Genomic DNA, 14,415 nt, shown 5'->3' on the forward strand with positions numbered 1-14,415 from the left:
CATGATAATGATTAATCATCGTTCAATTAACTGCTGTGACTAAATGAGTTGATTGTAAATGTACTAACAGATAAGGTTGTACTTTAGCTGTAATACCTGGCTACACCACATCACTTGGACTTCCATCAGTTCCGTGTTGACAAGCAGAGAGCATTGTGGGAGTTTAGCCAGTAAAGTGCACCCATGAAAAAGTCTCCTGTGACGATTAATGGCTGCTGGTTAGAGCTTTCATGTTTTCCTGAAGCAGAAGTTTAACTCAGTGTGACTCAAAGCCTGCTGAACCAGTCACATCATGATGTCTCCTGGCTTCATTTCATGAAAATTATAATTCAGTTCTTTGTTAAGGCCACCAATTATCCAAAATTTGCATCCTCACCACATGAACATTGCAGCTCTTGTAGGTCAGTTGGTGTGCAGGTTCACAGCTTGGATCCAGTTTTAGCAGACTTGAGCAGAAAACAGTCTACTGACGTATACAGTATCGTTCAAGAGTTTGGGGTCACTTAGAAATGTAAAATATGAAAACCCAACTTTTGAACGGTGGCGTATGTAGATCTGTAAAGTCCTCCCCAGTACTCACTGCAGTTCAAGCACACCAGCTCACCTACGACTGCTCAAACACTGCGTTATGATTTCCATGTCCTTCTGTACACCACTGTTCAAAGTTTGGGGTCATCCAGACAATTCCACGTTCTCCATGAAAGCTCCCACTTTTATTCATGTGCTAACATAACTGCACAAGGGTTTTCTAATCATCAATGATCCTTTCAGCACCATTAGCTAACACAACGTAGCATTAGAACACAGGAGTGATGGTTGCTGGAAATGTTCCTCTGTACCCCTATGGAGATATTCCATTAAAAATCAGCTGTTTACAGATAGAATAGTCATTTACCTCATTAACAATGTCTGGACTGGATTTATCATTTATCTAATGCTATCTTCATTGAAAAAACGATTTCAAGAAAAAGGACATTTCTAAGTGACCTCAAACTTTTGAACAGTAGTGCATATTTATATAATGTCATATTTTTTTTAAATTAGACATGTATGATGAAATAATGTTGATGATAGCTGGTGTCCTTGTTCCTCTTTTAGCTCACATCACAGTATTACAATGAATAAGAACATTCAATCATCAAATACAATCATTTTCATTGTATTTTCAGCAGCTCTATCTTGAATCACCTGCAGTAGCATCTTTATGTTCTCTTTATTCTCTTTTTCCATGTCTGTTTTCTGTCTGTGTTCCTTATTTTTAACAGTTTAAGTTAATTTGTATCAGTTTTAGGTGAAAGTGAAAAGAGCTAAAAGTGAAGTATTGAGTTGAAATGTGTCCTCTGTGTCGGCTGATGAACATATGGGACACTCTGACACTTGTGTATAGAGTGGTATCATAATGAAGATGTGTTTGATGTGACAGGTGATTGGCAGGAGGAGGAGAGTCTGACGGAGGAGCAGAGGAATGTTGGCAGCCATTTAGTCTGAGCTCAACAACGGAGGAAACATGGATTCTTCACAGAAAGTGAGAAACATACCACTGTAACATTATTCTCATTCATTTGTTCTTTAAAATGTCTAAAGTTGCTCCAGTTGGTTAGATGGGCCGACCAAAGCCAGGTGACGTTGGCTGGAGAGATGTAGCTCTGCAGAAGCAGCTGTACTGAGGATATAATGGTGGACTGCTAGGAAGCTGCTTGTTTTTTGTTTGAGGCTGAACTAGCTGCTGATCATACTTTCTGAAAATGTCTTACATGGTGATGAAGATAAGTAATGGAAGAAAAGTCTTGTTTTTCAAGCAAGTTGTTCAGGAAGGTAAAGAGCAGCATTTTCTTTGGTAGAGAATAATAATTTTGAGCATTGTGAGTTTACCAGCCTTTTCCTTCTCAAGAAATTCAGACAGTTGAACCCAGAAGTTTACTTACACTGTATAAATGACACGTAACCCTTTTTTTAATTGACATGATCTGACAATAAATCTGGCAATGCTTCTCCTGTTTTATGTCGGTTAAGATGACCAAAATTATCTTTAAATGCCAGAATAACGAAAGAGATTTTTTTAGAGAATTTTTATTACTTTCTTCTCAATCTTGGACTTGACTATGGACTTGGACCATACTATGTTCCAAGGGAGTTCAGTCACATCATAACAATACTTGTATACATTCCACCCAAGGACACTGACTTGGTTCCATGTGATGTTTTGCATGATACTGTTGCTAGGATACAGACTCAACATCCTGAGGCGCTTGTAATAATATCAGGAGATTTCAATCTTGTCAGCCTCTCCTCTCATCTGACTGGATTTACAGTTTAACTGCTCTACCAGAGAGAATAAAACCCTAGACCTGCTGTATGCCAATGTCAAAGAAGCTTCCAGAGCTACTGCCTTACCACCACTGGGCAGGTCAGATCATAACTTGGTTTATCTGCAGACCTGTTACAAACCTTGTGTGCTGAGACAGCCTGCAACTAAAGTCCAAATCAGAAGATGGACTCCTCAAGCTAGTGAAGCTCTAAGGGACTGCTTTGAATCAACAAACTGGAATGTGCTTCTGGAAACAGATGAGGACAATATGAACATTGACAGACAGGTTGATTGTTTTACTGAATACATCAACTTCTGTAGAGACACAGTCATACCTGCAAAGGCTGCCTGCTCTATGGAAAACATCCTGTATTGTACTGGTACCAAAAATCAAATGTCCGGCTGAACTAAATGACTACAGACCTATTGCCCTGACCTCACACATCATGAAAACTCTGGAGCGGCTGGTTTTACATCTACTGAGGCTTGAGTTCAAAGACAAACTCGATTCCTTGCAGTTTGCATACAAAGAACACATTGGAGTGGATGATGCCATCCTCTTCATGCTTCACCATGCCCTGTCTCATCTGGAGGAACCTGGAGTTTATGTGAGAATCATGTTTTTTGATTTTTCAAATGCATTCAACTCCATTCAACCCACCATCCTCAAAGACAAGCTCACAGAGATGGGAGTGGATCCTTCCTGTGTTTCATGGATCACAGATTACCTGACAGGAAGGCCACAGTTTGTCAGGCTGGGGAACTGTTTTTCTGGGATATTGAGTAGTACTGGAGCTCCACAAGGAACAGTCCTGGCTCCATTCCTGTTCACACTGTATACATCTGACTTCAAATACAGCACTGAGTCCTGCCACATTCAGAAATACTCTGACACTGCTATCGTGGCATGTATCAGAAATGGACATGAAGCTGAATACAGAGATCTGAGAAGTGCCTTCAGTGACTGGAGTCACAAAAACTGCCTGCTACTCAACGCCTCAAAGACAAAGAAAATGATCATAGATTTCCTCAGATCCAAACCCCCTCTTCATCCACTGAACACTCGTGGTGTTGACATCGAGGTGATGACGACATAAAAATATTTAGGTGTCCACCTTGACAAGAAATTGGACTGGTCTAAAAATGCAGACTTCATCTACAAAAAGGGCCAGAGCCGACTTTTTTGCCTCAGAAGACTTTGATCAATAGACATCTGCAGTAAGATGCTGCAGATGTTTTATCAGTCTGTAGTAGCAAGTGTCCTGTTTTATGCTGCAGTCTGCTGGGGAGGCAGTATAAAGAACAAGGATGCAAGACGTCTGAACAAACTGATTAAAAAAAGCTGGCTCTGTAGTTAGAATCGGATTGAACACATTGGAGGATGAGGTGGAGAGACGGACACTTAGAAAGATGCAGGCCATTCTGACAAACATGGATCATCCACTTCATATTTGCCTCAGTGAACAACAAAACATCGGTGGACGGCTCCTATCCCTGTGCTGCAGGACTGAAAGATTCAGGAAATCTTTCTTGCCATCAGCAATCGGACTGTTTAATTCAAAAGCAAAAAGATGAGACCAAACAATTGAATTTCCCTTCGGGGATCAATAAAGTCATTCTATTCTACAATCAGAAGTTTGCATTCACTAAGATTGCTATGCCAAGACATCAGGAAGACATTTGTGGGCCTCCACAGGTGTAGTTCATCCTTGGGTGCAATTTCCAGATTGCTGTGGTTTGACGTTTATCTGTCCAAACAATTACATGCACAGATCAACACCATGGGAATGTCAAGCTATTCTGTTGCTCAAGATTGAGATTGGTTAAGGTTAGAATTGTTTTGGAGGTAAATTTTCTCATCCACCGCAGAACAGAAGCAAACAACCTTGTGAAGATGCTGGCTGAGGATGGCCTGAGTACACCATCCCAACTGTGAAGCATGGGGGTGGCAGCACCATGTTGTGGGAATGTTTTAGCTGCAGGAGGGACTGGTGCACTTCACAAAATAGATGGCATTAAGAGGATAGAACATTATATGGAAGAGGAAGAATAAAACTGGAATGGGATCGAATTGGTTCTTGATCAAAAATCGTCGGCAAACAAAAATGTAGCTCTATTTGTTCAGGTAGTGAGCGAAGATATCTATTCTTTGATTAAAAGAAAAATGATTAAGAGTCGTGGTTAGCAGAGGCCCGCTCTGTAACCAGGATAAGCTTCAGAGTAAAGAGAAAAAGAAAAGGCGCCAAAGGAAAAACAAAGAATCGCTCAGACTTGGTTTTGGATAGAGAGTTAGAATGGAAAAGGCGTAAGAGCGTAAAATGGCTGGTTTCAAGGGATTTCTCCTAACTGAGGCATGGAAGTGTTGGCTGAGGCGCGCATTCCTTTGAATCTGGGTTGCCTCCCACTTTGGGAGGGGAGAGATGAAACCGGCTCAAATAAGCATTAAAAATATTAAAACGCACAAAAAGAACGATCTGTTTACTCCGTCATAATCTTTACAATATATTTTAAACAGTCAAATATAAAACTACTACTGAGTATACAAGCTAGTCTAAGAATATGTGAGTTCTAGTTCCTATTAATATGTTCGTGTGCATTCTAATGGTTATTATATGTGTCACAGTGCAAATATGCTAACATACGTTCATACAAGGCGGAATAAAACAGTTTTCCACGTCTTTGAAACCTGAATAGAACAGAATTTTAAGATTAATACAGTGAAATTCTTGATGTCATGGCATTCCAGCGTCAAGAGGTGGCACTGTTGAGCTGTGGAAGAAAGGTGAATAAACCACAAATCTTATATTTTCGGAAATACTGAGACTAGAAAAACGAGAGTTGATTCAAAATGCATGTTGACATCTCCCTATATTTTTGGTAAACACAGAATAACAATCCATTTCGGAACAAGGGTTTTAAGAAAAGTCCTGTGGAATGAAAAGGGACAGAGTCTCTGCAGCTTCAGGGTAACAAAAAGGTCATTAGAATATTTATGACCCTGCTTATCTTGATGGCCGATCAGCAGGGCTAGAGTCAGGGACAGGATGGAGCCAGAAGAGGCTTTAGCTCATCAAAGCAGTTCTGTCGGTGTGGACCACAAACATTTAAATGGTAATTAAATTTAAAGGTGTTAACAGTTCTCTGCAGGGACTGGAGTCTCTCTGTAGAAGGGGAAACAATAGGAGAATCTTCTCAATCTTCTGATAGGAACACGTGTGTCTCTTGTTTGGAAAGAAAAGAGGGTTTTCTTTAAAAGTCAGAGGTCATCATAAGTTAATTTTATGAGGTCTCTGGGAGATGGTACGGATCGCATCTGGGGCGATACAGGGCTCTCTCTGGCCATAAAAAGGCACTTTGCGTGTTTTCTTAGGTCTTTGAGAGAGTTTGATCTTATCTGTGAGATGGGATTTCCTGTAGAATGTTTTGGCCACTTAACTTGGATGTCTGCCTACACACCTAACATCAGTCTGGGAGACATGAACCACTGAACACTAAAACACACACTGAGAGACCTCCATCAGTACATCAGATGCCCCACTAGATGAGACAAAATCTTTGATTCGTTACAAAAACGTGAAAGGTTCTTCTCCTCTGGGTTCCTCTGACCACAACTGCATCTTCCTTATCCCTATCTACCACTGTACTGAAGCAAGGCAAAGTGCAGAACATCAGAGTGAAAGTTTGTCACACTCTGCAGGGATGTCTGGAGGTTACTGACTGGGATGTGTTTAAGGAGTCCTCAGCTGATATTGATGAACCGACTGATGTTTTGAGCAGCTGTGTCACAAGCCATGGCTTTCTAAGAAGCTTAAAGACCTACCGTACAGAAAGAAAACAGTCTTCAGAGAACGAAAAACACTAAATCTGTATAACCGACAGAAGGAAGTGAAGTAGGAGGTCAGGACCCATAAAAGACAATACAAAGACAAACTTGAGTCTCAGCTCAAAATGAACAACCTCAGTTCAGTCTGGGACGGCATGAATCTGATCACTGGGACTAATTAATGTGTCAATAAGAGAGTTCAGCTCAGTGGTTATAATTCTGATTTAGAGCTGGCTCAAAGTCGAAACAGTTTTTATGTCAGGTTTGACTCCCATGATTTTAGGGCTAAACATCCATCCATCCATTTTCCTCCGCTTATCCGAGTCCGGGTCGCGGGGACAGCAGGCGAAGCAGGTTGTTCCAGACGTCCCTCCCCCCAGCGACGCTTTCCAGCTCTTCCTGGGGGATCCCGGGGCGTTCCCAGGCCAGACGAGATATATAATCTCTCCAGCGAGTTCTGGGTCTGCCCCGGGGTCTCCTCCCAGACGGACGTGCTCGGAAAACCTCCAGAGGAAGTCTCCCTGGAGGCATCCGAATCAGGTGGCCAAACCACCTCAACTGGCTCCTTTCGATGCGAAGGAGCAGCGGCTCTACTCCGAGCTCCCTCCGGATGTCTGAGCTCCTCACCCTATCTCTAAGGCTGAGCCCAGCCACCCTACGGAGGAAGCTCATTTCGGCCGCTTGTATCCGCGATCTTGTTCTTTCGGTCACTACCCAAAGCTCATGACCATAGGTGAGGGTTGGAACGTAGATGGACTGGTAAATCGAGAGCTTCGCCTTACAGCTCAGCTCCCTCTTTACCACGACGGTTCAGTACAACGCCCGCATTACTGCTGACGCCGCACCAATCCGCCTGTCCATCTCTCGCTCCATTTTCCCATCACTTGTAAACAAGATCCCGAGATACTTAAACTCCTTCGCTTGGGGAAGCACCTCCCCCCCCAATCCGGAGGAAGCACTCCATCGGTTTCCAGCAGAGAACCATGGCCTCGGACTTGGAGGTGCTGATCCGCATCCCTGCCGCTTCACACTCGGCTGCAAACCGCTCCAGTGCGTGCCAGAAGTCATGGTCTGAGGATGCCAACAAAACCACATCATCCGCAAAAAGCAGAGAAGCGATCCTGTGGCTCCCAAACCGAAAACCCTCCCCACCACGACTGCGCCTTGAAATCCTGTCCATGAAAACTACAAACAGGATTGGAGACAAGGGGCAGCCCTGGCGGAGTCCAACACCCACTGGAAACGTGTCTGACTTAATTCCGAGTATGCGGACACAGCTCTCACTTTGGTTGTACAGGGACCGAACGGCCCGTAACAATGAGCCTCGGACCCCATACTCCCGTAGTGCCCCCCACAAAGCCCCTCGGGGACACGGTCGTAGGCCTTCTCCAGATCTACAAAACACATGTAGACTGGCAGGTCATACTCCCATGACCACCTCAGCAGCTCTGCAAGGGTAAAGAGCTTTTCCACGACCGGGACGGAATCCGCATTGCTCCTCCTGAATCCGAGGTTCGACTATCGGTCGGATCCTCCCTTCCAGCACCCTAGAGTAAACTTTCCCGGGGAGCCTGAGAAGTGTGATACCGCGGTAGTTGGCACACACTCTCCGATCCCCCTTTTTAAAAATAGGGACCACCACCCCGGTCTGCCACTCCCCAGGTACTGTACCCGATGCCCACGCGACATTGTATAGACGTGTCAACCAAGACAGTCCAACAATGTCCAGAGCCTTCAGCATCTCAGGGCGAATCTCGTCCACACCTGGCGCCTTGCCACCGAGGAGCTTTTTAACTACCTCGGTGACCTCTGCCACGGATATGGACGCAGATACTCCCGAGTCTTCAGGCTCTGCCTCCTCTATAGAGAACGTGTTTACCGGGTTCAGGAGTTCCTCGAAGTGCTCTTTCCACCGCTCGACGATATCCCCAGTACAGGTCAACAGTTCTCCACCCTGACCATACACAGCCTGAGTGAAGCCCTGCCTCCCCTTCCTGAGGCGTCAAATGGTTTGCCAGAACTTCGCCGAGGTCGACCGAAAGTCCTTCTCCATGGCCTCCCCGAACTCCTCCCACACCCGAGTTTTAGCTTCCACAACTGCCGCAGCTGCCGCCCTTTTGGCCAGCCAGTACCTGTCAGCTGCTTCAGGAGACCCCCGAGCCAACCAGGCTCGAAAAGTCTCCTTTTTCAGCCTGACGGCCTCCCTCACCGCTGGTGTCCACCAGCGGGTCTTTGGATTGCCGCCGCGACAGGCACCAGTGATCTTCAGACCACAGCTCCTAACAGCTGCTTCTGCAATGGAGGCTTTGAACATGGACCACTCAGAATCCATGTCCCCAACCTCTCCCGGGATGCAGGAGAAACTCTTCCGGAGGTGGGAGTTGAAAACCCTACGGACAGGGTCCTCCGCCAGACGTTCCCAGTTCACCCGCACTACACGTTTGGGTTTACCAGGTCTGTCCGGCAGTCTTCCCCGCCATCGGATCCAACTCACCACCAGGTGGTGATCAGTTGACAGCTCTGCACCTCTCTTCACCCGAGTGTCTAAGACATACGGCCGCAGGTCTGACGATACAACTATAAAGTCGATCATCGACCTTTGGCCTAAGGTGCTCTGGTACCAAGTACACTTATGAGCAACCTTATGCTCGAACATGGTGTTTGTAATGGCCAAACCATGACTAGCACAGAAGTCCAATAACAAAACACCACTCGGGTTCAGATCGGGCAGGCCGTTCCTCCTAATCACCCCCCTCCAGGTTTCTCCATCGTTGCCCACGTGAGCGTTGAAGTCTCCCAGGAAAACTATAGAATCCCCGGGCGGTACCCCTTCCAGGACCCCACCCAGAGACTCCAAGACGGCCGAATACTCTGAACTGCTGTTCGGCGCATAAGCACAGACAACAGTCAGAGTTTTCCCCCCTGCAACACAAAGTCGCAGAGAGGCGACCCTCTCGTTCTCCGGGGAGAACTCCAACAAAGCGGCGCTCAGCCGGGGGCTTGTGAGTATCCCCACACCCGCCCGGCGCCTCTCACCCTGGGCAACTCCGGAGTAGGAGAGAGTCCAACCCGTCTCCAGGATTCTGGTTCCAGAACACTTGCTGTGCGTGGAGGCGAGCCTAACTATATCTAGCCGGTATCGCTCCACCTCCCGCACCAGCTCAGGTTCCTTCCCCGCCAGTGAGGTGACGTTCCACGTCCCCATGGCTCGTCTACGCCACCAGGGGCGGCACGCCCAGAAGCCCGCTCCTGCCTACTGCCCGGTGGGCATAGCACCTGAACCCGACTTCCTGCCCTGTAGGTGGTGGGCCCACTGGGCGGTGGCCCTGTGTTACTTTTTCGGGCTATGCCCGACCGAGCCCCACGGGACCCCAAGGCTCAGCCACCAAACGCTCCTGTACGAGCTCCCCCCCCAGGTCTGGCTCCAGGGGAAGGCCCCGGTTTCCCTAAAGCCGAGGTAGCGGCTTTGCCTTTTGTCGTTCTCATCAAGGTCTTCTGAATCGCTCTTAGTCTGGTCTCTCACCCAGGACCAGTTTGCCTTGGGAGACCCTACCAGGGGCTTATGCCCCGGACAACATAGCTCCCAGGATCACCGAGACACTCAAACCCCTCCACCGCGATAAGGTGGCGATTCGACGGGGGGAGGGCTAAACATGCTGAGACTAAAAACTGTCTCATGTCAGCCTCTCCACAGAATCCCTTTCTTGATGTGGGCAATGTAATCTGGTGTTTCAAACAGTGCAGACCAAAGAAAAGTCCTCTACCTGATTACATCGGTGGCCGTTTATTGAAAACTTTTACTACGTCTGACTAAATGACCAAGATTGCTGCCGATGTCCCTGTCTATCTTATGTTTTGTTTGATTTAGAGCTGCTCAACGGCAGTACGCAGAGTCACTTCAACAACAGTTCTCTGTTTACGACTCCTCTTCTGTCTGGAAGGGCTTGGGAAAAAATAACCAATTACAAGCCATTGTCTCCCCACTCCACTAACGACCTACGCCAGGGAAACCAGTTGAACGAGTTTTACTGCCGCTTTGAAAGGCAATGGACAACTGGCGACCCCATCCCCCCACCTCACACCTCCAACTCACCTCTTCAAAGGCCAGCTGACGACACCATCCACCCACCTCACTCCTCCAACTCTCTAAACCCCCCCAGCCCAGTGACCCAGCTCACTATACAGAAGAGAGACATTAACAGGCTTTTCAAGAAGCAGAACCCCCGCAAAGCAGCAGGACCTGACTGTCTCCCCCTCCACCCTGAAACACTGTGCTGATCAACTGTCTCCAGTCTTCACTGACATCTTTAATGAATCACTGGTGACATGCCACGTTCCAGCCTGTTTCAAGACCTCCACCATCATCATTGTCCCGAAGAAGCCAAGACCCACTGGACTTAATGGTTACAGACCTGTCGCTCTGACCTCTCTGGTGATGAAGTCCTTTGAGCGCCTTGTGCTTCCTCACCTAAAAGCCGTCAAAGACCCTCTTCGAGACCCCCTGCAGTTCGCCTACAGAGCCAACAGGTCAGTGGATGACTCCGTCAACCTGGCTCTCCACTTCATTCTGCGGCACCTGGACTCAGCAGGAACCTACGCCAGGATCCTGTTTGTGGATTTCAGCTCTGCCTTTAATACAGTCATGCCTGCCCTGCTCCAGGACAAGCTCCTCCAGCTGAGTGTGCCTGCCTCCACCTGCAGATTGATCACAGACTTTCTGTCTGACAGGAAGCAGCATGTGAAGCTGGGGAAGCAAGTCTCCGAGACCAGGACCATCAGCACTGGCTCCCCCCAAGGCTGTGTTCTTCCTCCACTACTGTTCTCCCTGTACACCAACAGCTGCACCTCCAGGCACCAGTCCGTCAAACTCCTGAAGTTTGCTGATGACACCACCCTCATTGGACTCATCTCTGATGGGGATGAGTCTGCTTAGAGACGGGAGGTAGACAACCTGGTGACCTGGTGCAGCCGGAACAACCTGGAGTTCAACACCCAGAAGACAGTGGAGATGGTGGTGGACTTCAGGAGGAACACAGCTCCTCCTGCTCCCATCATGCTCTGAGACTCCACAGTGCTCACCGTGGAGTCTTTCCGCTTTCTGGGATCCATCATCTCCCAGGACCTGAAGTGGGAGATGAACATCACCTCCATAAACAAGAAGGCACAGCAGAGGATGTACTTCCTGAGGCAACTAAAGAAGTTCAACCTGCCTCAGACAATGATGGTGCACTTCTACACGGCCATCATAGAGTCCATCCTCTCCTCCTCCATTACCGTCTGGTACCCTGCAGCCACTGCTCAGGACAAGAGCAGCCTGCAGCGTATCATCCGCTCGGCTGAGAAGGTGATCGGATGTAACCTGCCATCTCTCCAGGATCTGCACACCTCTAGGCTTTTAAGGCGTGCAACCAAGATCTTGGCCGACCCCTCTCACCCTGGACACAAACTTTTTGAACCCCTCCCCTCAGGCAGGAGGCTGCGGTCCATCAGCACTAAAACCTCTCGCCACAAGAACAGCTTCTTCCCCTCTGCTGCATCGCTGATAAACACTGCCCGTGCCACTGCAAATCAGCTCTGTTGACTATATTAATTACAACTGCGTAGTAACTGTACATACCTGTCTATTTTACCCTTATTTCTCACATCGCTTACTTACTATTTTATTGGATTTGCACCAAGAGCACCATAGAAAATTCCTTGTAAGTGTAAAAACTTACTTGGCAATAAACTGCGTTCTGATTCTTTAAATGGCTTTGATTTTGCTTGTAATTGTTTAACTGTGTTTTTTTTACATTTTTATAACGTTTCCTTTAATTGTTGCTATTCCTTTAACTGTTTTACTGTTTTGTTGCTTTTGTTGTTTGATGGTGAACGCTTGTGTAACTGCTGCACAACAAATTGCCCAGGTCATTGGGGTCAAATCCAGAATTCAGTGGCAGAATTACAGATCTTTTCTGGACTGGTATCAACATCTGATCCCCTAGGAGAAACTAGAAAGTGTTGGTGGTCTGAATTGACCCTGCTGCCATTAAGACCTAAATCTGGACATTGATGTTGTATGCTTTTCATATTGTACATTTCTCCAGTAATGTAACTTAACGGAAAGTCTGGGGATCAAGAGATCCTGGTGGTACAATCCCATCAGTCCCAGCTCTGCTTTGCTTTTCACGGTGATCGACAGATTTTACTACCCAATATTCTAAAACTACCGTGCAGAAAGCTGAAAACTATCGTCCTGTGAAAATCGTTTTGTTGACATTGTGAGTGTGCTGTTGACACATTTCTAGGTTTCTAATGACAAAGCTGCTAGCATGTCTGCAGATTCTTGATCTTGTTTCAGCCTCATGTCCAACTACATGGAATTGAGACATTTAGGTTAAATGTTTTCATGATTGCTCTTCCATCACTGCCTCTGTTTTTATCTTTGTCTTTTGCTACAGAAATGTAAACGCAGCAATGGAGTGAAATGTCGGACCTCTGAGGAGGATAAGGATGGTTCGGCAACAACAGCAAAAAGAGATGAATCACTCAGTTGTGAGCAATGTGGCAAGACTTTTATCACAGCAACAAAGCTAAGAATTCACAAACATGTTCACACTGTGGACAAACCATTCAGCTGTGATCAGTGTGGAAAGGCTTTTACGAAGAAGAGTAACTTAAAAAGACATCAACTCATTCACGGTGGAGTTAAACCATTCAGCTGTGATCAGTGTGGAAAGGCTTTTACTCAGAAGAGTAATCTAACAAGTCATCAACTCATTCACAGTGGAGTTAAACCATTCAGCTGTGATCAGTGTGGAAAGGCTTTTACTACCAAGACTCTGTTAAAAAGACAAGTCATTCACAGTGGAATTAAACCTTTCAGCTGTGATCAGTGTGGAAAGGCTTTTACTTGGAAGAGTAATCTAGCAACACATCAACTCATGCACAGTGGAGTGAAATTCTTCGGCTGTGATCAGTGTGGAAAGGCTTTTTCTCTGAAGAGTCAGTTAAGACGTCATCAACTCATTCACAGTGGAGTTAAACCATTCAACTGTGATCAGTGTGGAAAGGCTTTTACTCAGAAGAGTAATCTAGCAAATCATCAACTCATTCACAGTGGAGTTAAACCATTCAACTGTGATCAGTGTGGAAAGGCTTTTAGTTGGAAGAGTAATCTAGCAAATCATCAACTCATTCACAGTGGAGTTAAACCATTCAGCTGTCATCAGTGTGGAAAGGCTTTTACTCAGAAGAGTAATCTAGCAAATCATCAACTCATTCACAGTGGAGTTAAACCATTCAGCTGTGATAAATGTGGAAAGGCTTTTTCTCAGAAGAGTCAGTTAAGACATCATCAACTCATTCACAATGGAGTTAAACCATTCAACTGTGATCAGTGTGGAAAGGCTTTTACTCACAAGAGTACGTTAAAAAGTCATCAACTCATGCACAGTCGAGTTAAACCTTTCAGCTGTGATCAGTGTGGAAAGGCTTTTACTTGGAAGAGTAATCTAGCAAATCATCAACTCATTCACAGTGGAGTTAAACCATTCAGCTGTGATAAATGTGGAAAGGCTTTTTCTCAGAAGAGTCAGTTAAGACGTCATCAACTCATTCACAATGGAGTTAGACCATTCAACTGTGATCAGTGTGGAAAGGCTTTTACTCTGAAGAGTCAGTTAAGACGTCATCAACTCATTCACAGTGGCGTTAAACCATTCAACTGTGATCAGTGTGTGAAAACCTTTACTCAACATGAACAGTTGTTGATCCATCAATGCCCCCATTCTGGTAGAAAGCGGTACCGCTGTGACTCCTGTGAAAAAACTTTCAAGCACCAGCAGAGCTTAAAACGTCACCAACGCATCCACACTGGACATGATGTGTACACATGTGATTACTGCGGCCAACCATTTGTACGGTACTCGCAGTTAAAAGCTCATGAAGTGACCCACACTGGGGTTAAACCATACATTTGTGACCAGTGTGGGAAACGCTACAGCTACATTGCAGACCTCAAAGTTCACCAACGTGTCCACACTGGGGAGAGACCATACAGATGTGACGAGTGTAAGAAGACTTTTACAACTTTGGGTTCCCTGAAACGACACCAGCAGATCCACACCAGAAAGAAAGCATTCAATCAGTGTCACAGTGAGGTATGTAAAGACTGGTCTCAGTCACAGTGTACACACAATTATGTATTGGATAATTTTGGCTATTGCTGCAAAATTGTTTCAAAACTGTTTTGAACAACTGTGGTCAGTTGAATTCTGTTAACACATTATCAGCTATCGTTCAG

At 46.0% G+C, this 14,415-nt stretch overlaps 2 protein-coding genes across 45 annotated transcripts in view; one reads left to right on the plus strand and one right to left on the minus strand.

Annotated features, from left to right (window-relative positions):
• Positions 1-14,415, plus strand: part of LOC127531760 (zinc finger protein OZF-like) — a 188,509-nt gene that overhangs the window by 167,142 nt on the left and 6,952 nt on the right. For 20 of the 43 annotated variants that reach the window (XM_051941693.1, XM_051941700.1, XM_051941697.1 and 17 more), the window contains one exon: positions 12,572-14,272. The exons of 16 other annotated variants lie outside the window; for them this stretch is intronic. In XM_051941693.1, the coding sequence (XP_051797653.1) occupies positions 12,572-14,272 (1,701 nt within the window). Of the gene's footprint in view, positions 1-1,423; positions 1,526-12,571; positions 14,273-14,415 lie in introns of all 43 variants that reach the window. 7 more of the 43 variants (XM_051941681.1, XM_051941684.1, XM_051941682.1 and 4 more) reach the window with 2 other exon arrangements.
• Positions 1-14,415, minus strand: part of LOC127531754 (NACHT, LRR and PYD domains-containing protein 12-like) — a 100,284-nt gene that overhangs the window by 58,606 nt on the left and 27,263 nt on the right. The gene's annotated exons all lie outside the window — the stretch shown is intronic.

This window comes from Acanthochromis polyacanthus, chromosome 22 (genome assembly GCF_021347895.1).
Source record: "Acanthochromis polyacanthus isolate Apoly-LR-REF ecotype Palm Island chromosome 22, KAUST_Apoly_ChrSc, whole genome shotgun sequence".
NCBI classification, from domain to species: domain Eukaryota; kingdom Metazoa; phylum Chordata; class Actinopteri; family Pomacentridae; genus Acanthochromis; species Acanthochromis polyacanthus.